This window comes from Mustelus asterias, chromosome 20, assembly GCF_964213995.1.
Source record: "Mustelus asterias chromosome 20, sMusAst1.hap1.1, whole genome shotgun sequence".
Taxonomy (NCBI): domain Eukaryota; kingdom Metazoa; phylum Chordata; class Chondrichthyes; order Carcharhiniformes; family Triakidae; genus Mustelus; species Mustelus asterias.
In genome coordinates, this window is record NC_135820.1 from 49,928,398 (window position 1) to 49,954,956 (window position 26,559).

The 26,559-nt window shown below is 41.6% G+C and overlaps 1 protein-coding gene across 1 annotated transcript in view; it reads left to right on the forward strand.

The window, feature by feature from the left end:
* Window positions 1-895: 895 nt before the first annotated feature.
* Window positions 896-26,559, forward strand: part of jph2 (junctophilin 2) — a 100,036-nt gene continuing 74,372 nt past the window's right edge. The window contains exons 1-2 of the mRNA XM_078236515.1: window positions 896-1,649; window positions 16,936-17,746. Of these exons, the coding sequence (XP_078092641.1) occupies window positions 1,271-1,649; window positions 16,936-17,746 (1,190 nt within the window). The 5' untranslated portion in view covers window positions 896-1,270. The remainder of the gene's footprint in view (window positions 1,650-16,935; window positions 17,747-26,559) is intronic.

Below are 26,559 nucleotides of genomic sequence, written 5' to 3' on the forward strand. Positions count from 1 at the left end.
CCAGAGCGACCAATTAAGGATCGAAACAAAAAAATGATAATTGCAGCAAGATGTACGTTTTAAGTGTAGTAGATGTTCTTGAAAATGAAAAATGTATATAATGTAAAAAGATGCTGAAAGGTGGATGCAGTGTAAATAGAATAGTTTATAGGGTTAATGACCATTGTAGTTTGACTGGGGCGTGAGTCAATCACAGTGGCTGAAGCTTTAGTGTATCACACTTACATTTTGTCGGCTTGCAGTGGTGGGAATTGCAAGGTGCTCCCACCCACGGCGTAGGACAAGCTCGCACCCTTGAACCTTTGAAACAGTTATCTGAAGAACAGATTTAGCAAAGGAAACCACTCCTTCGAAACAGCAAAGGCTATCCCATTCCACGTCCAATTAAAGAGAAAAGGGAATTTCAGTGACACATGAGAAATTTACAGAACAGCTTTGGAGAGAGACCTGTCACTGGAGACGATTCCTGGTGGAGTGGGGGGGGGGGGGGGGGCATTTAATTGTTGCTTCAGTTTCTGGGAGGCTTAAGTGAAAGGCAAAACTGCAGTGTGGTGAGCTGATAACACTGGGATGAGATACAAGAAAACACTAAATTGAATGATGAAAACTGATGGGTGAAGGAGGGGAATTCAGAATTAAAGAAAAATGATTAATGCCCCGAAGTGTGAAATGCAGCGAGATGTCACTACATATTTTTGAAGTAAAAGAAAGGACTTTGGTTCATTGCATTGTGTGCTCACTGTTTGAAATATTAGTCCAGCTACCACCCCAATCCTCCACCCCCTCCTCAAGGATGCGGGTAAAAGGCGTTTGCGGAGATTGTTGATTGGGTTTTATTTTTGGAGGCGAGTGGGATCTGATAGCCTTGTTAGGTATGTTATAACATTCCGGCTGTGGAGAGAGAGAGAGAGGAGAGAGAGAGGAGGGAGAGAGTCGCTGACTGCTCCCCACACTGAGGACTGGCTGTTGGTCGGGAGAGGCAGCGTTCAAGTCGGGTTACCTGCTGTAAGGAGGGATCGCCCTGTGTCACCCCCAACCCTCCCCAGCCATCACTCTCCTCTGGTCAGGTTCGCCTCCCCCACCCCCTCCTCTTCCTCTCCCCCCCCCCCCCCTCTCTCTCCCCTTTCCCCACCCCACCTATCTGTTTATTATCTCCCTCTGTGCCCCCTCCGGGGGTAGTAACACTCACCCTCTCCCCACCCATCCATCACCCTCACCCACCCACTAAACAACACACTCCCCCACCAACCCCCCACCCCCCGATTCATGCATGAGCGGAGGAAGGTTTGACTTCGACGATGGCGGGGCGTACTGCGGGGGCTGGGAGGGTGGCAAGGCTCACGGCCACGGCATCTGCACCGGCCCCAAGGGCCAGGGCGAGTACTCGGGCTCCTGGAACTACGGCTTCGAGGTGGTGGGCGTCTACACCTGGCCCAGCGGCAACGCCTACCAGGGCTACTGGTCGCAGGGCAAGAGGCACGGCCTGGGCTCGGAGACCAAGGGGCGCTGGCTGTACCGCGGCGAGTGGACTCACGGCTTCAAGGGCAGGTACGGGGTCCGCCAGAGCCAGGCCAGCGGCGCCAGGTACGAGGGCACCTGGAATAACGGTCTCCAGGACGGCTACGGCACCGAGAAATACGCCGATGAAGGTAAGATCGCTCCCCCCCCCCCCCACCTCGCCATTAATAATCATCATAATAATCGTAATCATTATTGACAATAAGAATCATAATTATTAATAATAAATAATCATAACAATCTCAATTATTCTTGATAATCAATAAGAATCACAATGATCAATAATAAGTAAAAAACCATTATTAATAAATAATATTGATAATGTATAGAAATCATAATTCTTAACAACAAATAATAATTATTGATAATTAACAAGGATCACAATTATTGATATAAAATCATAATTATTAATAATAATGAATAGAATCACAATTATTGATCATTATTATTGATAACTGATAAGAATCATAATTGTTGATAATAAATAGCAAGAATCATAATTATGAATAATGAATAAGAATCAGTTATTAATAATAATCACGATAAACGTAATTATTATTGATAATAAGTACCACAATTATTAATAATACATAAGAATCAATTATAATTGATTAATAATCACAATAATCAATAATGAATATAATCATAATTATTAATACATCATAATTATCAATAATGAATAATAATCATAATTGTTATGATAATTGTAAGAATCAATAATTAGGATTCTTATTCATTATCAATAATTATTTAATAATAAATCACAATAAATAACAATTATGCCTTTATTATGATCCTATTAATTATCAATAATTATTAATAAATCACAATAAATAACAATTATGCCTTTATCATTTATTATTAATTATTATTAATAATTAATAGGATCGTAATTATGAATAATAATAATAAATAATAATAATCACTGACAACAAATTTCCCCAGACTCAACAACCATCACATTTTATATTAAAAGAGACAGTCCCCCCCCCCCCCCAGATGATCAACATTCACATTTGTAATATTCCCCCGCTTCCCAAAAAAGGAGGATATATTTGCGATCGGGTTTGTTTTTATTTGTGTAAACAGTGTGTTTTTTAATTGGGCTGTTTTGATTTGAATTTCTTTCCCGGCCTCTTGTCAACGGTATTTGTGATTTTTCTTCCCACGCGTTGTCATGGTAACCGCATCAACACGAACCGCCAGCACAGAACTTGGGTGTAAACTGTTTAAGCTAAATGGACTGCTCCTCTTTCATTCTCTTTTTTAAAAACATGGTCTACGTGTTGGATGGGTTGGTGTGAGAGGAAAGGATTTGTTATTTTTGCTCAACTCACGTGGACCTCTTTGTTGGAGCTGCCAGCAGGAATCAGTTTTTGAAAACATGTGGTGATGTTATCTTAAAAAAAAAGGTTTATCTACTTGAGTTGAGGAAATAGGAATCGGTTTGAAGGCTGGGGAAATAATTCCTCTCATTGCTGTGTGTACATGGTGGGCCAGGGAAGGCCTTGTTCCTCTCATCGCTTAGAAAGAAGAGTTTTTTAAAATCCAAATTTAAATTTGTTTGTTGCGGGGGTGGAGTGGGGGGGGGGGGGGTTGGTGGGGGTGGTGGGGGGGGGGGGGGGTGGTGGGGGTGGGTGGGTGTGCTAAGTCAGAGACTCAGGGTCAAGATAGTTCCACGAAATCGAGCCAGGTGTCAGTGATGGAAGTTCAGAACCAAGTCAACCCTCTCCAGCAAATTTGGTAATCCAATGTCTCACACCCAGCCAGGCCCACAATGCTCCATCCAGGTCACAGCTGATAAACTTTGACCATCCAGACTGCTCCACCAGAGGAACCCAGAGGGGTAGGTATTTCAAACAGGGGAGCTGAAATTCTTCAGATTCCCCTGCAAGCCGATGCACTAATATTAGGGTGATGGTAACAGAGGAGGGAAAAGCTAGACAAGCAAAGGAGGGAAAAGCTCTGGTAAACTATGGTTAGAACTGGTTAAACTCCAACAGCATCCCTGCGTGCACCACGCCCTTCGTGACTTTGTAAGTTTATACTTAAGATGGACATGAACAAGTGGGAGCTGTCCTGACAAAGTGTGCACAACATCTGGAAAAATTAGAGATCCTATTTGGTGAGTGTGTTTTCCCAGTAACTTAATTTGCACATTCTTTGTCATGGCGATGAGGAATATCAAACTTAAAAAAGTATCAATTTTGAAGAGAGAGTTTTTGGTTTCCAGTTTTCTTCTAGCAACACATAGTTACAACATGAAAATAAGCCATTCTGGCCAATCAGTTTGCCAATGTTTAACTTCACAACGGCAGCAAACAGTTCTATTCTTGTTTACCCATCTTATTCTGATCTCCCTTAAGCCATTTTTTCTTCATCCAACAATCCAATCTAACCTTGAACATTCACAATTTCTGCCTCAACCATCAATCCTAACCATGAATTCACGGGGCGGCACGGTAGCACAGTGGTTAGCACTGCTGCTTCACAGCTCCAGGGTCCCAGGTTTGATTCCCGGCTCGGGTCACTGTCTGTGTGGAGTTTGCACATTCTCCCCGTGTCTGCGTGGGTTTCCTCCGGGTGCTCCGGTTTCCTCCTACAGTCCAAAGATGTGTGGGTTAGGTTGATTGGCCAGGTTAAAAATTGCCCCTTAGAGTCCTGAGATGTGTAGATTAGTGGGTAAATATGTGGGGGTAGGGCCTGGGTGGGATTGTGGTCGGTGCAGACTCGATGGGCCGAATGGCCTCCTTCTGCACTGTAGGGTTTCTATGATTTCTATATCTTTAAAGCTCTGAATGTACAGAGGTTTCTCTTGTTCTACATCTCTTACATTTAATCTCGTATGCATGGCCCCTTTTGACTCCTCAACTAGTGAAAACTACTGTCCAATTTTCCCTATCTCAAGCTTTCATTATCTGAAACACTTTAATAATATGATACGATAGCAGCATTTAAGGGGCAACTAGATGAACACATGAATAGGATGGGAATGGAAGGATACGGACTCTGTAAGTGCATACGGTTTTAGTTTAGGCAGGCATCATGATTGGCACAGGCTTGGAGGGCCGAAGGGCCTGCTCCTGTGCTGTACTTTTCTTTGTTCTTTGTTCTTTGATATCACCTCATATCTGTGTTATTCTAATGATGACACAATTTTTCATATCATTTGTACTTAATTTTCTTCATAACCAGGCATTATCCTAACAAATCTGTATTATACTCCTAAAGCCTTAACATCTTTTCTTTAGTGTGGAGCACAGGGCTGCACATAGAACTTTAATTCTTATTAAGACTTTATATAGGTTTATCATTGGTTCATAAGATATAGGAGCAGTATTAGGCCATTCGGCCCATCAAGTCCATTCTGCCATTCAATCATGGCTGATATGTTCCTCATCCCCATTTTCCTGCCTTCTCCCCAGAACCCTTCAACCCATTAACAATTAAAAATCTGTCTAACTCCTCCTTAAATTTACTAATTGTCCCAGCACCCCACTGCACTTTGGGGTAGCAAATTCCATAGATTCACAACCCTTTAGGAGTAGTAGTTACTCCTTAACTCTGTTTTAAATTTGCTACCCCTTATCCTAAGACTATGACCTCTTGTCTTAATTTATTCATACCTTTTATCATCTTGTAAACCTCAATTTGATCTCCCCTCATTCTTCTAAATTCCAGAGAGTATTGGCCTAAACTGTTCAATCTCTCTTCATACGACAAACCCCTCATCTCTGGAATCAATCTAGTGAACCTCTTCTGAACTGCCTCCAATGCCACTACATCTTTCCTCAAATAGGGGGACCAAAACTGCGCACAATACTCCCGGTGCAGCCTCACCAATGCCCGGATTAATTGCAACAATACTTCCTTTCCTTTATATTCCATTCCTTTAGCTATAAATGCCAACATTCCGTTTGCTTTCTTTGTTATCTGCTGTACCTACAAGCTAGCTTTCTGTGACTCATGAACGAGAACACCCAGATCCCTCTGCACCCCAAAGTCTCTCCCCATTTAAATAATAAGTCGCCTTCTCATTTTTCCGACCAAAATGCATAACCTCACACTTATCACACATATGGGCAGCATGGTGGCACAGTGGTTAGCACTGCTACCTCACAACGCCAGGATCCGGGTTTGATTCCCGGCTTGGGTCACTGTCTGTGTGAAGTTTGCACATTCTCCCTGTGTATGCATGGGTTTCCTCCAGGTGTTCCGGTTTTCTCCCACAGTCCAAAGATATGCAATTTAGGTGAATTGGCCATGCCAAATTCTCCCTCAGTGTACCCGAACAGGTGCCGGAGTGTGACGACTAGGGGATTTTCACAGTAACTTCATTGCAGTGTTAATGTAGGACTACTTGTGACTAATAAATAAACTTTAACTTATCCACGTAAAATTCCATCTGCCACATTTTGGCCCACTCTCCTAACCTATCTTTATCCATTTGTAAGGTTCTTATTTCCTCATTGCAACTTACTGTCCTGCCTATTTTTGTGTCATTACCTCTTGGCTTTAATATTCTCGACCTTATGATGAAACCCAGAAGTTTATTTGCTTTTTTTAAACAACCTTATTAATCTTAGACACTTGTGTTCTATGAAACTGCACTCCAGAGTTTCTCTGCTTGTCCAAAGTGTCAAACCTACTTGCATTTACTAAAATGCATCGCATCACACTTACTGACATTGAATCCCACCTATTACTTTTTAGCCCATTCCCTCCTCATATCAATATTCCATTGCTGTTTCCTTTCTCATTGAAAAAGACTTAGCTAAACCTCCTATTTTGGTATCATCTGCAAATTTTAACTCTCTGTTGGCCTGTATCCAAATCATTGGTGTTGACAGTGAACAGAAATGGCCAAGAACTGAACCTTGAGAGATTTGACTATTTACTTCCAAACGTTCTGAAAAGAACCCATAATGACTAGTCTAATTTCTGCTTTCCTACAGTTTTCAATCTAGCTTGCTATCCCCCTATCGATTCCACTTCCCCCGTTTAATCTGTTCCAGTAATTTTCCATATGGTACCTTGTCAAAGGCCTTTATGAAGTCTATGTACCCTATACACAATCACTCATTAATGCATAATTACCAAGCTTCGGTCTTCTTTTCAAAAATGGGCACCAAATCAGCCAGTTGAATCCTGAATCCCCAAGGATCTCTTTCCCTCACCTGTGGATTGCAGGTATTGAATGACTGTTTCCTATTTGAAAAAAGTACACCGAGAAATATAGAAAATAAGAGTACGAGTAGGCTACTCGACCTTTCGAGCCTGCTTCACTTTTCATTATGATCATGGCTGAATCTCCAACTCGTAACCTGTTCTCACTGTCCCCCCATATCCTTTGATCCCTTTAGACCAAAGAGCTATGCCTAACTCCTTGGAAATAAACTTTTGAAAATATATTATGAAAACATTATGAAAAGCTTATTCAACAATATGATCTCAGAATTCAGTAGCTCCTGTAAATTGCAACCAGCTGAATCTTACATTTTCTTGGCCCAATCAGTATAATTATTACCCTAATAGGAATTCTATTGCAGCTACAGTGGGCTATCTGTCTGCCAAGTCTGTAGTCTGCTGCTTATGTTATAACAATAGGTGTTTCCTTTAACATCTCAATCTCCTTTTAACCTGACCTCCAGGGCTGCATTTCTGTAAGCTGTAATATATTTGAACTTAGATTTCGAACTGCAAATTAAATTTTTCAGGTAATCCGCATTTTATTCTAAGGTAGAATGTTCATACATAACTGGATATTGATAATTACTTCTAATTGGGCTGTTGTTACAGTTGATTACTCTATTTAGAACATGATTGGTTTGCTCAAATTATCTTTGATATTTTGGAAGTTAAGTATGCAGCCTTTAGGTTAGTGTACAGCTAGCGATTAATGAACGACCAGTAATTATTGAACATCTGTCATCAGTTCTCAGAATGATTCTAGTCTGGAAAGTGAGGTGTTATTGGACTCAAATTGGAATAAATTCTCATAAATATTGCAATTTAATTTTCTTTGATCAAATTATTAGGAGTCAACATTATCAAAACATTATCAAAACTAACACTTCAAATAAAGATGTATCAGACGAATTCATGTCCACAATTCAGTTTTACATTTTATAGCTAGCAGCAAGGAAATTACAAATACAGAGATTTATAAAATCCATTATACAGCCTATCAAAATATCTAGTATAGATCTTGGTTAAATCAATTGATGGGAAAAAAAAATTCTTCCATTAAAATTATTACAGAGAATCATTACGCATGAATAGACATTAAATTTGTTTCTGTAAATAAATTTTTAAAATTGTTCCAATCAAAAATATCTCTCATATTATTAGTTACAAGAACATAATCAACATTAGTCCCTTCATGTGCCAGATTATTGTAGCAGTTAATACAGTGTGTCTAAATTAATAAAATATTCCAATTTAGATAGCAATTTAACATTTTGTGTACTGAGTGCACTAAACAGTGATGTTGCCAGAGGTGTTGGCTGGTTTCCATAGTAACAAATCAACCCACACTGCATAAACTCTTAGCTGCAAGATAAAGCTGCAGTATTCATATATAAATGAATATCTTTGAGAAATGTTATTCACATGTATTTTATCAAGACTAAAAACAGATCAATTTATAAATCCAGAGCCCGAGGGCAAGATCTGGGTACCTGGGTTAAACACCCACCATGGCAGCTGGTAAAATTGAATTCAATGACAATCTGGAATTTAAAAATCTAATGATAACCATAAATCGATTGTCGTAAAAACTCATCTGGTTCACTAATGAATATTCAGGAAGGAAATCTGCTATCCATACCTGGTCTGGCCTACATGTGCCTCCAGATCCATAGCAATGTGGTTGGCTCTCAAATGCCCTCAAACGTACAGTTAGGCCCAGTCTGTGATGCTCACGTCCCATAACATGAATAAAAAAACATGTTGAATCAGTGTACAGTTATGGGTAAAGATTACTTTGGATGACCTAAGCCAGTCTAATTCATACAGGATTATAGCTTCATTTTCATTTTGCTAAAGTGTTAAAAATCTACATTCTGAAAATTCACAACTTCAACTGAAAACCACAATAAATAATGTATCAACTAAATTAGTGCCTTTAAGTGACTATAGTATTCTTTCCGGATGTTGTTTAGTTTTACACTTTATAGTTGGCATCAGGGAAGTAACAAATGTCATTTTACTATCCATTAATTAGTTGTTAATATCATTCCTAATGTATGGTTACATTTAGTTTCAAACCTGACACTGAATAGCTTAGCATGAGAGCTGCCGGTTATACAAAGGCAAGACAATGGCTGGGATTTGCCCCCCCCCCCCGCCCCAGGGAGGCCGAGGCCAAGGGGGCGCCCACTGGGCAGTGCCAGGGTGCGGGGCCTATGGAGGATGGGTCTATGGCGGTCGGGACACATGGAGGACAGGGCACATGGGGCGGAGCCTGAAGTTGCTGGGCCTGAAGGGGCGGTCTGATGGGGGAGGGGGACCCACTCCAGTGTGCAATGTGATTGGATCAGGGGGAGGGGGACCTGCTGCCGCCCTGCAACATGATTGGATCAGAGGGAGGGGGGCCTGCTGCCGCTCTGCAACGCAATTGGATTGGGGGGGAAGGGGGGACCTGCTGCCACTCTGCAACACAATCGGATTGGGGGAGGGGGGGTACTGAATGCGGCGGGAGCTGCATCTCGGGTGGTGTGGGGCTCGCGATTGGCTGAGGGCCCCCGCAATTGCGGTGTTGTGGGGGCGGGGGGGGGCGGGGGGGGAGAGAGTTTGTGAGGCTGCCTGCAATAACAGTGGCTTGACAGGTCTGCACATGCGCAATAACTCCCTCTACAGGCTGGCTGGTGAATTAAGCCCAGCCCACTACCTGTAACAGCTAGAAACTGTCAAGCCCATATTTTCAACTCAGTGCATAACCCTGAAAATTTGCCCAAAGAATGGATCAGGAACTCTCTCATTTTCACACTAGCTGGACACTTCGAATCAATCTTGTAAAATTCCGCCCAGTGTATCAGAAAATAAAGAAATTTTAAAATGTCAGTGTAATAATCAAATTATAGGTATGCAGGTTCCATGTTTTGGAATCCCAGAGACCATCTTACACTTAGTTTTATTTGATATAAAACTCCTTTGTGTGTTGAATACTTTCAGGTGTCAATCTTCGTACTGTGGTAACACTTTGATCTCTGAATTGGAAGATTGTAGGTTCAAGTTCCACACCAGAGATTTGAATGCATAACCCAGATAGGCACTCTAGTGCGTTACTGAGGAAGTACTACACTGTTGGAAATGCTGTTTTTCAGATGAATTTTAAACCAAAGCGCTGCCTGCTCTCTACAGTGAATATAAAATATTTCATGTCATATATATGATACATTTGACAGAAGAAGCCAGCTCTCCTGTTGTTTTGGCCAAAATTCATCCCTCAACGAATTTCCCTAAAAGATTATCTGGTCATTATGTTACTGCTGTTTGTGGATACTAGCTGTGAGCAAATTGACTACTGTGTTTTTGCGCTACTTCAAAACATACTTCTTTAGTTGTAAAGCATTTTGGGATATCCTGAGAGCTGTGTAAGTGCAAGTACTTCCTCACTTTCTGTCAGTGATTCTTTCTTGGCCTGTTACATTTTAAATTATTTCTAATACTTTACATTTCCGATTTAAGTTAGTAGATTGAAACACTAAAAGTGGAGATGTTATTAACGTGTAACCAGAAATAGTACATTTCAGTGTTCTAGAAGGTTTAGTACTAACTTAATGATCAAAATAAATCTGCTGCAACATACTTTCTACAAATATTTTGAGGAGTGTGCAGTTTTGTATCGTATATGCAAGGATAGCTCAGGAGTAAATGGACAATATGTTATTGGCCATTAGTTATTTACCCACCTGATATTCAGTTTCATTGACTGCAGTACAACCCATTTTGCACTACTGTAAAGACAAATTTCTATCTCAATGAGTTTGCAATTAAACCTATGTCATGTTGTGAAAACCAGGCCTTTCTTTCGAAGTTAAGAGCTCTTTCATATCCTAGTGGTTGATCGTAACATGATATTGGTAAAGCTACAAACAGATCTTCTCAGCCTTTTAACCTAAAGGTTTGTGAGGCATGGGTAGGCTCCAGACACATGTTTGCTCTGTGCTTAATGGGCAATAAACGCTGGCCAGCCAGTGAAGCCCATATTGCACAAATTAATATAAAAAAAGAATATGAAAATATAAAATATAAAAAACTCTCATTCAATTAAAATCTTAAAATGCTGAGGTTTGTCAAATGATCTCTTCCATAAATTAAGTATTCGTTCTGATGACAAAGGGGTACATTAGCCAATGATCAGTGTCTGTCTCCGTCCCCATTCTTAAGTTGACTGTTTTAGAATCATCATTGTGTTTTGAAATTTTACAACTTATTCTCCCTTTGGAATTGGTATAACTGTTCCAGCTTTAGCGAAGGTAAACAGGCTTTTTAGCTAAGCTTGTCATTTAAGACAAATATCCAACCTAAAAGCCACAATTTCTTTACAGCACTTAGGCCTTATATCAGATATGTCTAAGTCTGTAACAAAACCTGATTTTTATCAAATTGATGATTGAGTAGATTGTAAAGTTCGTATCGGACACTTTTGGGAATGGTCACAATTAACTCTTCTTAATAATTATATGAGTTGCAGGACCCTATTTTAACTGGCACACTCTATTTTAACTGGCACATCCCTGCCTTCACCTCGTCAGAATCAGACAGGGCAGTTAAAATGGAATGGGAGAACTACCCATTAATTTTCCGTCCTGATCTGACTGCCTCCAATTTAAACTTTCAGGTCGATAGGACCTCCACCCCATGTATATCAGCCTCCAATGATAGAATTGACAATATCTTTGCTCACACTTGGAAAGGTTACTTTTTCAGAGAGACAAAGTGAGTATAATGAAAACAGAGGATTTGCTTCTTATCATAGGTCAAGGTGATCACACTACTTCCAGATGAGTTGGAAGATTTTCAGTTTTCTGTATGTCGAATTTATTCAGATACATTTCAAATTATTGTACCTATTGTATGCTTTATTTATTTTAAAATGATGACGCTATATTTACATTTATTCTGTTAAATGTGATATCAAACTTATCATAGAATCATAGAATCCCTACAATGCAGAAGGAGGCCATTTGGCCCATCGAGTCTGCACCGACCCTCTGAAGATCATCCCATACAGACCCACCCCTAACTCTAATACCCTGCAACCCAGCACATCCATCATAACTAATACACCTAACGTACACATTAGGGGCAATTTAGCGTGGCCAATCATCTACCCTGCACATCTTTGGACTGTGGAAGGAACCCGGAGCACCCGGAGGAAACCCACGCTATTATTGCTATTAACATTAACTGAGTTATCTGTTTTTCAATGCTTTCTCTATTGTATTCATCCATTTCATTCTATAGTAACTTCACATGTAGGAACCACTTTAAACAAGTCAACATATTTTTTTCTTAACTAAATTATCGTACCATTTAAATTGTAATAAAAATTAATCTCGAGAATTATAATGAACTAGATTCCAAAGGTTGCTGTTAGTAACAATAGTTAAAGTTGACAATTTTTTTATCATTGCTACCGTAAAATGTAGAAATCCATAAGATGCTGTCAGTAACTCTATGCTTCTCCATGGGATGCATGATTGAAGTTCCCACATTGTCTGCGATTAATAAAAAAAAAACGGAGTTGCTGAGAATCTGCCTTTTATGATATTATTCTCACTGTAAAAACCCTTGAAAAAGCCAAAAGCTTATTGTGAGGTGAATCTGGCTCTTTAATGGCATATTAAGTTCATAATTCATGCTGAACAGTCTTGCTGACTGAAAAACAAATTTGATGTTTGTGAAATATCAAATTTCTCCATTATGATAAAATCAGATCTTTAAAATAATGTTTTAAATGTTTATGATTTTTCACTGTAATCCCATGAGTCTGTCCCAATCATTTTTATTCAGCTCTGTAACATTTGATTAAGAGTGAAGAATAGTCAGTGCATGTACTTCTGAGGTTTTCTGTCTGTGAGAAGTGATTGACTGCTTCAGTGTGATTGACTGCTTAATGACTTAAGAACTAGGAGCAGGAGTAGGCCATCTGGCCCCTCGAGCCTGCTCCGCCATTCAATAAGATCATGGCTGATCTTTTTGTGGACTCAGCTCCACTTACCCGCCCGCTCACCATAACCCTTAATTCCTTTACTGTTCAAAAATGTATCTATCCTTGCCTTAAAAACATTCAATGAGGTAGCCTCAACTGCTTCACTGGGCAGGGAATTCCACAGATTCACAACCCTTTGTGTGAAGAAGTTCCTCCTCAACTCAGTCCTAAATCTGCTTCCCCTTATTTTGAGGCTATGTCCCCTAGTTCTTGTTTCACCCGCCAGTGGAAACAACTTCCCTGCTTCTATCTTATCTATTCCCTTCATAATCTTATATGTTTCTGTTAAATCTCCCCTCATTCTTCTGAATTCCAATGAGTATAGCCCCAGTCTACTCAGTCTCTCCTCATAAGCCAACCCTCTCAACTCTAGAATCAACCTAGTGAATCTCCTCTGCACCCCCTCCAGTGCCAGTATATCCTTTCTAACGTAAGGAAGCCAAAACTGTACACAGTACTCCAGGTGTCGCCTCACCAGCACCTTATACAGCTGCAACATAATCTCGCTGTTCTTAAACTCCATCCCTCTAGCAATGAAGGACAAAATTCCATTTGCCTTCTTAATTACCTGCTGCACCTGCAAACCAACTCCTTGAGATTCCTGCACAAGGACACCCAGGTCCCTCTGCACAGCAGCATGCTGCAATTTTTAACCATTTAAATAATAGTCCATTTTGCTGTTATTCCTACCAAAATGGATGACCTCACATTTACCAACATTGTACTCCATCTGCCAGACCCTCGCCCACTGACTTAGACTATCTATATCTCTTTGCAGACTTTCAGCGTCCTCTGCACACTTTGCTCTTCCACCCATCTTAGTGTCATCTGCGAATTTTGACACACTACACTTGGTCCCCAACTCCAAATCATCTATGTAAATCGTAAACAATTGCGGTCCCAACACTGATCCCTGAGGCACACCACTGGTCACTGATCGCCAACCAAAACAACACCCATTTACCCCCACTCTTTGCTTTCTGATAGTTAACCAATCGTCTATCCATGCTAATACATTATCCGTAACACTGTGCACCTTTATCTTATGTAGCAGTCTTTGGTGTGGCACCTTGTCAAATGCCTTTTGGAAATCCAGATACACCACATCCACAGGTTCCCCATTGTCCACTGCACCTGTAATGTTCTCAAAGAATTCCACCAAATTAGTCAAACATGACCTGCCCTTCATGAACCCATGCTGCGTCTTACCAATGTGACAATTTATATCCAGATGTCTCGCTATTTCTTCCTTGATGATAGATTCAAGCATTTTCCCTACTACAGAAGTTAAGCTAACCGGCCTATAGTTACCTGCCTTTTCTCTACCTCCTTTTTAAACAGTGGCGTCACATTTGCTGTTTTCCAATCTGCGGGATCCACCCCAGAGTCCAGCGAATTTTAGTAAATTACCACCAGTGCATTTGCTATTTCTCCCGCCATCTCTTTTAGTACCCTGGGATGCATTCCATCAGGATCAGGAGACTTGTCTACCTTTAGCCCCATTAACCTGCCCAACACTACCTCTTTTGTGATAATGATAGTTTCTAGGTTCTCACCTGCCATAGCCTTCCTGTCATCAATTTTTGGCATGTTATTTGTGTCTTCCATTGTGAAGACTGACACAAAATACCTGTTGCTAGATGTCTGGGGATCCTCCTTGGTGCCTGATTCAAACTTACTTTGGAAAGGGGGAAATCCATGCCACTGAGAACACCAAATCTCTGTGAGCAGTTTGTTTTGAGGTCAGTGATGAGTGCTGCGAAATCCAGGCCATAGAGTTTACAACACAGGAAATGGCCATTGGAAACAGAATCACAGAATTGTTACAGTGCAGAAGGAGGCCATTTGGGCCATCATGTCTGCACCGGCTCTCCAAATGAACATCATGTCTCAGTGCCATTTCCCTGCCTTTTCATTGTTTCTATTCAAGAAATCATGTAACTCCCTCTTGAATGTCTCGATTGAACCCACCTCCACCACACTTCCAGACAACGCATTCAAAACCCGAACCACTCGTTGCGTGAAAAAGTTTTTTCTCACATCACATTTGCTTCTTTTGCAAATCACTTTAATCTTTACCCTCTTGTTTGTGATCCTTTTATGAGCAGGAACAGTTCCTCCCTATCTGTTCTGTTCAGCCCGCTCGTGATTTTGAACAACTCTGTCAAATCTTCTCTCCAAGGAGAACAGTCCCAACCTTTCCAATCTATCCTCACAACTGAAATTTCTCAGCTCTGAAACCATACTTGTAAACCTCCTACACGCTCTCCAATGTGTTCACTTCCTTCCCATTTGATGGAATTACACACAATTACATATGGAACTACACACAATATTCTAACTGATATCTAACAAGTATCTTGTATAAGTTAAGCATAACCTTGCTCTTGTACTCTATGCACCTATTAATAAAGCCCAGGATACCATATACTTTATTAACTGTTCTCTCTACCTTTCCTGTCAACTTCAATGATCTATGCACATATACACCCGGGTCCTTTTGCTTCAGCACCCGTTTACGAATGTTACCCCTTATTTCATGTTGTCTCGAGACGCAACCAGTCATGCTTCCACAAGCATTCTGTCAAAATACTTAATCTTACCCAAACGTAATGCCTTCTATTCCCTGCTCTCTCATGTACTTATCTAGCTTTCCCTTACATATATCCATATTGTTTGCCTCAACTGTGTGGATATGGTACTGAGTTCTAACCACACTTAAAGTTTTTCTCCCGAATTCCCTACTTAGTTTATAAGTGAGTGTTTTGTATTTATGATCCTTAGTTTTGGGCTCATACTTGGAAACATGTGGGAGATTGGTTTTGGTGGGGCAGGAATGGGGTGTGATTGAGAATCGATTGGGAGTCCTCAAATGGCTTTTACGCTGGTGGGATGTCCTGTTCTGCCCCACCACCCGCATCAATGACACAATGGTGCTCCTGCCATGAAAGTTGCCATACATTTAAATATCATTCGCAGACTTCCCCACTGCATTGTCCCCACTGAAAGGACTGCGCCCCCCCCCCCCCCCCACTCCCCCTCCACTGACATGAAGTCACATCAGTGGGGTTTACAACATCTTTTGACAAACAAGGACTTAGCGATAAGTGCAGCCTGCAGGAGGAGAGGGTTATGCCTGGGCCTTGTCAGTGCCAGAGACCAGTGCCAGGGACTGGCTTCTGTTGGGGAAATTTGGGGTTGGAGATGGGTGTCTGTGAGGGAAGGGGTTCTGTTTGCAGGGCAGAGGGTGTGATCCTTTGTTTTATTTTGTTTTCAAATCAGGGTGCCCTTTGAAAAGGATGCTTTGATGTGTCAGGATGGAGGTTGCTGGTGGGGTGGGTTCATCCAGTATGACGTTGTGGGTCCCGCCCTTTTCTCTTTGTTTCAAAGTGGTTGAAAATTTGGTAAGGTTGCTGGTGAGCTACTTTCTGCTTTTCCCGCCTGAGACAGCACTTTGAAAACAAATGATAAAATTTTGCCCATTATCTCTACATCGACCGTATCAAATTGCTTTCATTTCAAATACATCTATTAAGTCAACCTTCTCTTTTCTAGAGAAAAGAATGTCCAGGCCATTCAGTTTTGCATGATGGCTATAACCTTTCAGTTCTTTGTAATGTGCCTTCTGCAGTGTGTCTATATCCTACATGGAGATCAAACTGTGACAGTACTCTGGAAGTGTGTTCTATCAAAGATTCTAAATTCAGTAGGATGTCTTTTCTTTAAAAGGCACTTCTCACTTTTGGGTTAAAGATAAATCTTGCATTTATATAGTGAGAAGTCTCACAACACCAGGTTAAAGTCCAACAGGTTTATTTGGTATCACGAGCTTTCAGAGTGCTGCTCCTTCATCATGCACCTGATGAAGAAGCAGTGCTCCGGAAGGTCATGATACCAAATAAACCTGTTGGACTTTAACCTGGTGTTGTGAGACTTCTTGCTGTGCCCACCTCAGTCCAATGTTGGCATCTCCACACCTTGCATTTATATAGCCCTCTCAGGGTGTCTCACTCCATAGATAGTGAATGATTCACTTCTGAAGTGTTAAGTAAGCAAGGATTCACAACCAGCAATGAGGGTCATGACCAGACATCACCCTTAGCTATGAGCTATCTATTCAGATGATTTTCACTAGTCTGGGGATAATTATTGGGGCTATCTATTAATGAGTATTTATTTTCTGATTGCATTTCCAGGTACATACCAGGGCCAGTTTACAGGAGGGATGCGCCATGGATATGGAGTACGCCAGAGTGTTCCCTATGGGATGGCCACCATGATCCGCTCACCCCTGCGCACCTCACTTACCTCCCTCCGCAGTGAGCACAGTAACGGGACCGTGCTGCAACTGGAGCCACCAGCTGATTCGCTGGCCTTGGCCACCCCCTCTGCCGCCACTGCCTCAGCCTCTGCCTCCGCCATCGGGCCGAGTCGTGGCGGTTTCGCCCTGAGCCTCCACAGTGCTGGTGATGCTGAGCAGAAGCCTAAGAAGAAGGGTCTATTCCGGCGTGGCTCACTGCTGGGCAAGCTGAGAAAGAGCGAGTCCAAGAGTTCACTATCCAGCCAAAGGAGCAAGCTCAGCTTCCTCAGGAGTGATGCCGGCCTCAGCTCGGCTGCCAGTGACGCCAACTCCACTGTCAGCCTGGGTGAAGGCGGTGACGACTTCCCGCCTGTTGAATCTGACATCGACGCCACCACCACCGAGAGTTACATGGGCGAATGGAAGAATGACAAGCGCTCAGGATATGGGGTCAGCGAGAGGTCAAGTGGCCTCAAGTACGAGGGCGAGTGGTACGACAACCTGAGGCACGGCTATGGCTGCACCACCTTCCCAGATGGCCATAAGGAAGAGGGCAAATACAAAAACAATGTGCTGGTGAAGGGCAAGAAGAAGCACCTGATACCCCTGAGGACCAACAAGCTGAGGGAGAAGGTGGAAAGGAGCATGGAAGGGGCACAAAGGGCAGCAGCTATTGCTCGGCAGAAGTCAGAGATCGCCTTGTCCAGGTAAGCAAGTCTGAAACATTTGCGGTTTAGAAACCAAGCTTGGATCAATAGAGGAAAATAGGTGATATTGAATTAAATAGCCATCATAAGTAACTTCTGAAAGTTCAGTCCCTATTCCTGCAGACAATCTGATATCACCTATTTTGCGTCACTGCCCAAGATCAATTTCTACCCTTGGTTCCAATTTTGGGGAAGGAAAATTGGACTACCAATCACTGACATAAGAATCAAATAGTAATGCTGAAGAATACTGAAATAAGTAACTTAATAAATAAGTGGGTTTCCTGTGGGGGCTCCGGTTTCCTCCCGCAGTCCAAAGATGTGCGGGTTAGCTTGATTGGCCATGCTAAATTTACCCTACTGTCAGGGGGATTAGCAGAGTAAATATGTTTGGGCCTGGGTTGATTGCGGTCCATGCAGACTTGATGGGGTGAATGGCCTACTTCTGCACTGTAGGGATTCTATGATTCTATTCCCTGACCTTCCAGCTGAGCTATGGTGTTGCCAAGAGTTGAGAATGATAAGTGTTCAGAAGTTCACCAGTGAGGATATCATGGGTAAGAAATGTGGGTGCTTGGGACATAGGAGCCCAAATGTTCACTGTGGGGCCAGGAAGTGCAGGTAAACCTACTAAACAGAGTTCTTCCTGAACATTTATTTAAATATGGAAGCAGGTACCCAGTTCAGTCAGCATTTAAAATGCCATTGAGATCCTAATGAACTAACAGGACAGTTGGCTTCTGTTAATGATTAAGCAGCCATCTATAGCAAAATGTCCAGTTAAAGTGGTGACAGGCAGGAATCGAGTGAGAACAGGACAATACGTTTTTGGAGACAGGTTTGGTAAAACTATTTCTGATGTTTCCTATTTGACTTCCTCTACCTCGTCTCACCTTCTTGTTAAATTCTGCATTTCTTTAATCACTGGTACTAGTCTGAAGTTCATTCAGTTGCTATTCTATTCTTTTCATTGCTGTTAACAGGGTGTTCCTCTCTGGGTATTGTTTTATACATCTTTCTCACTGCTCTGTCTTAACTCTCTGTCTTAACTCTCTGTCTTGCTTCTCTGTAATATGATTGATATTCCTGTCATCCACCCGTTCCTTTTCTGGTGTAGCTATTTATTTTGGTTTATCTCTCCAGGACTGAATTGGATCTCTGTCAACTTCCTTCTCAAGTGGGATTTTATATCACTGTCAGATGCCTGGCCATCTCTTTTGCTGCCTCTCTTGCACAACTATTTGCCCTTCTTGCCCTATGTTCACTAAATATGTATTTATCACCTTTCTGTTTCTCTCCTGCGTACTCTGTGCTTCTATTCATTTGTCTGCCTCTGTTAAAATTCCTTAATTGTGCCTGTTTTCATCATTCTGTTTCTTTCTTTGACATATCTAAATTATTTGTTTTTTTCTCTTATTAAATTACTTTGTCCATCCCTTTTGCGACATCCATTTCCCTTTTAAATACCACTTTTCAATCTTGGGTGTCTGTTTGTCTCTTCCACATCTCTGAGGCTCTGATTTCTCTCTTAAATATTATGATCTGCTGCTTCTTTGTTCCATCCTTGTGTCTTCCATCTATCAGTCCTTTTCTTTCAGCTCTTCAATGCCCACCATACCATTATTCACAACTTATTGATCTCCTGCTGCTAAGTATCTCTTGTTTATTTAACACTGACTGATCTTTCCTCTTCTTCCTAGTTTATTTGGCACCATGACAACATTATATTACATCACATCACGTTATTCAGTCAATATAGTTGCCAAAACCAACTTGACTCTTAGTAATTAGTACATTGAAACCAACATGTACATCTGAAGTACCAACATAATATCCAACTGAAAGTTTGGATGAGGTTTTACATTTCCTTAAATTTTCTTCTCACTGTTCCCAAGCAGAGGCACAAGATGGATGCTAAACCTTTGCCAAAAGTGAAGGATGGAAAATTACACTAATTGTTAACTCAGCTAATCTCACTTCCTAATGACAAAATACAGAGTACCTTTGGCAGAACAAGTTACTTGTTCTACTCCCAAACAGGGGATTGTGCTTAATGGGGATAAACCTCAAAAATTGTACTGTGGGAGTGAATACAAAATAAATTCAAAGTGAAAATTTAGAAAAAGTAAACTGAGTCTAACATTTTACCATCACTGGTTGACCTGATACTTTCTGTACACTTTTAAGGAGCAATTTTATAAAGTTGCCAGGACTTCCAATAGAACACTTGGGCATTTTTAAGTAAAGCTAATATTTCACAAGGTTATTTGGCACTTAATGCAAAATTAAAAATTTAAGAGACTACTTTCTTGCGTTTGTCTCACTTCAGTGCAATGAAAGAATTTTGTTATATTAAGCTGCTGGTTCATTGAAAAGTTTATGAATGTGCTTGTGGAAGTAAATTTTCAGTAGAAACTTGAAACCAAACCTAGCATTCCATGTGCATTTTGGGGTAGTTTCCTGATTGCACACATCAACCCCCACCCCACTCCTCCCTATCTCTTTGGTGGGTGTGTTTACTTGTTCTTGGCTTTACCTTTGCTCCGTGTCGGAGAACCATAACCAAAATGACCAACTTTACCAAACAATCCCCAAAATGAAGAAATTGCCAACAAGGGGGCAAATTTGACCACCTAGGGACTAAGACTCACTTGGGGGGTGTGGGGGGGGGGGGGGGGGGGGGGGAGGTGGTGGGGGAAAGGGGAGGTGGAGAGCAGAATAGTGGAATGTTACCCACTATGGAGGCCAGCAGGAAAACGCGCCAAATCCTCTGTCCCAATCTCATTAATTATGCACTTGGGTCTTTTGCGCCGTATTCTGTGGCAGGGCAGACCTGATGGCGTGTAATACTTCAAATAAAATATAAATTTCATTTTAAATTGTTGATTCAACAAAGATATGTCATACACAAACACAAGTATCCCACCCACATCCCCACAGACATATGGCACCATGTGCATCCAAAATTCTCCAACTCAGCCTCTGGTATGTAGGATCTCTCATGCTCCCACTCAATCAATGTGACCCCAGAGTTACATTCATCAGCAGCTGCAATCCATCCCTGGTCCCCAAAGAAGGTCACCACCCAAATGGTACATTGCTTCAAAACCTCTTTAGCTGGGTTCATGACATTCTTGATGGCACAAATTCCCTAGAGATTCCTTTAGCTATTTCTTTTAATAAAACCTCATTTATCAGTCTGGTCGGCTGTGGTAAAACTGAAGCATAGCAGTGGAATTATCCAATTCACAATCCCTGCTCTAACCATGACTTTTTTCTCTCCTTTTTAACTGTATTACACACACAACTCCTTGTAAATGTGTCCTCGCTGTTCTGCTTTACAGTTTCTTTGCCTCTGGCTTCATGGCATCCGTAACTTAACTTTCTTTGGTACTGCTTGCTTCAGGTCAAGGGTCACTTCTGGACCAGTACTTCTTACTAGTCAAGAAAATTATAATTGATTGCATTACAATTGATGCAAACTTTTTGAAATCCCTTTCAAACATTCTTAAAAACGATTACAGATTCCCTAGACATTTTAAAGAAATTATAATGTTCCTTACTGTTTCAGTTCAAGGGTCATAACACCTTTCTTTCAGATTACTTCTAGCTACAAAAATAAACTGGCCTATTGCAATTTTTTGTCTCAAGGTCTGGGCAAGCGCTGTCTCATAGTCATCTGTTCTAAACTTCAGAGTCCCCAGACATTGGGGGTGGCCAGGATGTCAACTTCCTCCCCCCCCCAGAATGTGAAGGCACATTTCACTGTTATCCAAATAAATGGAAGACATCCTAGCCAATGTGTATGGGATGAAATAATTTACAATCATTGTATTGGTTGTCGACCTAGCCTGTCTGATTTCACTATGTATATTCAATGTGTATAGCGTGGGGCCTTGCTTTTAAACTTGTGCAAATTGATATTGATATGTAAACTGGTATATTAAATCAACATGTTATGACATTTTTGCACGTATACCGAAATGTTCTTTTCTCAACAAAAAGCTAATAGCAAACTTATTGCAGCGATAATGAACTGATCGAAAATTGACAAGCCCAAATTTTTAACTTTCTGAATGGGCCGTTAAGTCAAAAGCAATATAATTGTGCTGGCAATTTTGCATAAACATTTTAAAAAATCACATATAGTTGTAAATGTGTGTTACCTTCAGCAATATAAGTCCATAGGGGGATTTCTTCCTCACACCTGCCACGGGAATCAGGTGGGGGGCGGTATTGGGGCAGACCATGCAAAGGTCCATTGACCTTGGGCCGGATTTTCCGGTTTTGAGGTGAGCGCGGCCGGAAAATCCCGCCCCATATTTCTACTTCAGTATGAAGAAGTACAGTGGTAGAGTTTACTCGAGTAGTTAGAAAGCAGATGCTATGAGATCAAATATGGGGGGGGTGTGTGGGGTATTTTCCTATCTCGCCGGCCATGGGAATCGTAGCGGGCAGGGGGAGCGGACCATGCGAAGATCTGTTGACCGGGCGGGTTTTCCGGTTTTGGGGCGAGCGTGGCTGGAAAATCCCGCCCATGGTGTTGTAATAAGTCAGTCACCAATTATTATCTTCCGCTTCAGTCCCTATACATCCTATTGTCATCTTCTTTAACCAGTAGATAAGCATATTCTTGGCTGCAGACTTCAGCATGACCCCCATAATATCACTCCAAGAGGAGAGTGGGGAAGGTCTGCAGTTTCTTTCCATCCAATGTTTAGTTTATGTGACAACCCCTCTGTTATCCATGCTGAGAATCTTGGAACCAATCAGAAACAAACACAAAAATATTCTACATATCACTCTCTGGCCTAGTGCAGTTCTACCAGAAAAGCTACAGGGTAATAGATGAGTACAGTTTATTTGGAAATTGAAAACGTTTGTTCTTAATTCTTCTTGCAATGAGTAATAGAGTTATGTGAGATTTATCTTGTTTTGCAACATCCATCCTGGCTTGTTTGTAAGAACCACTTAGATGCTTCCAATAACCAAAATAAGGCAAGAGCTTTTATCCACAGACATTCAGAGATGATATTGGCAAGAACATGAAATGAAGTGTCTGTAGGAATTGTTCATTAATTTACAAGAAAAACTTAACTGTTTGGATAGATGGCTACGCTGAATTAGTCATACGTTTCCTTGGTTACTATTCACAACAGATCACGCTTGAATGATTTAAAATGCAAAATCAGAGCTATATTGTTTTCTTGAAAAATATGAGCTGGGGAAGATCATATAGTTAGTCCATCTGCTATAGCTTGTTTTGTGTGTTGCCACCAATTCCATAAGAGGAATTTTAATTCCCTCCAGCCAGTTAGCGCCAGATGGAATGAGACTTAAAATCCAAGTGGTGGATTTATCACCCTTTCCACTCCCAGTAACCATTTAACAGAACTTCGTTGAATAAACATAAATGAGGATTCAATGATGCCATTGAGACCCAGATGCAATTTTAAGTGCCAGCGAGCAGATGCACTGCTCAGTAAAACTTGGCACATACCAAGTGGATGACTTGTCAGGTATAAACCTTAACTTTTCATGAACTCAAGGAGATGGAGTGCTTCTCCAGGCCCCATGAACAATATTTGGGCTGCTTCTTAACCACAAGACACCCCTCTCAATTTGCCTGATTGCCAGCGTGGTGGCCTTTGGGAGGCCCCAACTTTGACAAGCCAATCTAACCAATTGTCCCTGAATGTCCATTTTGGACAGGCAGCTGGTTGCTGGAATGGTATCAAGGAACAGCCAATAAAATTATGTCCCACTGGCTTCCTGCCTGGGAGTTAAAGTTCCCCTTCACATACTAGAAGCTGATTTGAAGACTGAAAGTGCCCTCTGTTTAATTTCACCCGTCAGAATTCAAATTATTTTGCACCATGGAGCACATTTTAAAATGGGCTTCTCCGTTTTTAGCTAGTGTTGCAGTTTTATTGTTACGACATTTATATGTGAAGTGTAAAGTCTGTATTGCACATTTTCTCTGACACAAAGCTCCTGCTCATTCTCCTCCTGCTGTGTCACCCAGAAATCAAACAACCCTTTGAAATGCCACGTTTCATCTCTAAATGCAACAATTGAGCTGCGAAGAATTGATTACAATATGTAAAAACTGCCATTTCAAGTTTACTTCAACCTTATTGATCAATTTTGCATTTGAGGAAATAATTAAAATTTATCGAGGTTCATGCAACTTGAAAGAGTAAGTGGATCCAAGCTGATAACTTTTAGAAATTCAAATTTCTGGCGTCTTATACAGTGACATTGGTACTGCATTGGCCAATAATGACATCAGTGTGTCTATGCTATTTTAATGGTCAAAGATAATGATCAGATTGTTGTCTGTGGATTACGGCATTGCTATGTGGTACCACTGTTAGTTTAAGAAGTGCACAAACAAAATATGCATTTTAAATGTTGCAACCTACATTAGAACCCTGAGAATTAATTTCTGCTAAAGCTTTGGCTTCAGTATTACTTAAAAAGATCTAGCAGTTCACATTTTTTAAAAGGAGTAGCTTCTGCAAGATCAAACTTTTGGAGGTCAGCAGGAATACAACTCTACCACAATGCTGAGAGAATTGACAATGTATGTTAAATTTTATACTCCTTCCTATATATATATATTATATACATATATAAAAATGACTTGGAAGTAAACGTAGCTGGTCTGATTAGCAAGTTTGCAGATGATATTAAGATTGCTGGAGTTGCAGACAGTGATGAAGATTGTCAGAGAATACAGCAGGATATAGATAGGCTGGAAATTGGGCGGAGGAATGGCAGATGGAATTTAATCTGGACAAATGCGAGGTGATGCATTTTGTTAGATCCAATTCAGGTGGGAACTATAAAAAAAATGGCAGATTCATCAGTAGCATAGACACACAGAGAGATCTGGGAGTACAGGTCCACAGATCCTTAAAAGTGGAGTAAGCATATTGCATGCTTGCCTTCATCGGCTAGGGCATCGAGTAAATTATGTTACAGTTATATAAAATGCTGGTTTGGCCACATTTGGAATACTGTGTCCAATTCTGGTCACCACACTACCAGAAAGATGGGGAGGCTTTGGAGGGAGTACAGAAAAGGTTTACCAGGATGTTGCCTGATATGGAGGATATTAGCTATGAGGAGAGATTGAATAAACCGGGATTGTTCTCCCTGCAAAGACAAAGAATGAGGGCTGACCTGATAGAAGTTTATAAAATGATGAGAGACATAGATAAGGTGAACAGTTAGAAGCTTTCTCCCAGGGCAGAAATGACAATTACGAGGGGGCACAAGTTCAAGGTAAGGGGGGAAAGGTTGAGTAGAGATGTGTGGAGGAAAGTTTTTACACAGAGGGTGATGGGGGCCTGGAATGCACTGCCAAGTGAGCTGGTTGAGACAGACACAATTTAAGACTTATCTGGATAGACACATGAACAGGAGGGGAATAGAGGGATACAGGTGGTTGGTCTAGATAGGACAACGTGATCGGCGCAGGTTTGGTGGGCTGAAGGGCCTGTTCCTGTGCTGTACTGTTCTTTGTTCTTTGTTCCTCTGGTTGGTTCTGGTGCAGGGGTGGAGTTGCACAGATTGAATTCCCTGCGGGTTTCCGTTTGCCCCAACCCTGCAGCAATTTTGTGGTTGAGTGGTTAGGACCTTGGATGGGAAACCCACCTTTGCCCCACTTAAAGCTCTGAGCGGCAACTTAATGGCCACTTAAGGGCTGCTTCCAGCCAGTCTCCGTTTTTCGGTTGGTGGGCAGATGACAGCTCAGAGGGAAAAGTGCCAATAAAGATGGTTGGATCTCAGCAAGAAGGACAGGGCACCTCCATCAGAAGCCCCCTTCTGACTGGGGGTACCCTCCCTTTAAGGCCTCCCTCCCCCTCCTACCTCAGCCTACCACAGGACTCCAATAGTCCTTGGCAAGCCTTGCCACTTACCTTGTCCTCCGTTTATTTTTCAGCAAGCTCCCTGCAGTGCCGCTTCCGGCCACTGCAGTGCTGTGCATGGGTGCTGCAGGCCAACGGTGGGACTTTCTCTTGAGTGAGGGATGGAAGCCTTGCCTTATTCCAATCAAGCCCCTGTCATCCTGAAAATTTTGGGCTTGGTATTGTTTGAGTAGGGTGATGATAGAAGATTCAAAGGAGAATGGACAGAACCATTTACAATATGGGCTAACATGGAGGCCAGGAGGGAAAGTTGGGTTATCAGTAGTTTGTTGGAAATCAGATCAAAGGAAATGAAGGTGGGTCTTGCGGACAAGATGAGCTCATATGGTAAGGGCTCAGGACTAAAGCAGGAGTGCGTGGAGTGAGGGGGCATTATAGGTAGCTTTGTGGATGAACTATTGGAACAGTCTGTAATGACTCCTTCGTGCATTAGTCAATTGCCGAACAAATTAAGGCACACCAGAAGCTGTTTGTTTGGATAAACCGCTCTACAAAACATTGTACTCTTGCCTATCTCAGTGGCAGTTTTTGTCTCTTGGCTATATTAAAGCTGAACTGTTCCACCGGTGCTGCAAGAATCTGATTGTCTGACAAACAAATTGGCGGGAGGTCTGCTGAAGTTCTGATTCTTCAACATCCAGTGTCATTGGCCTATGTCAGGCAACAGTTCCATCTGTGGCAACATTCTGATAAGAGGCAGCTTCCTTTTTTTTCCCTCTGCATAGTCACCGATCAGTACAGTGGCTGCTACCTCTGAGGCTGGATTTTGTCTCCCAGTGGAGATGTGAATCAGAACACAAAATGCTGAACTTAGCTTTTTTGGCTGGGGAAACAATTTTCCTTTGCCTCCCTGACCCCACACCTTTTTTGTGTGGC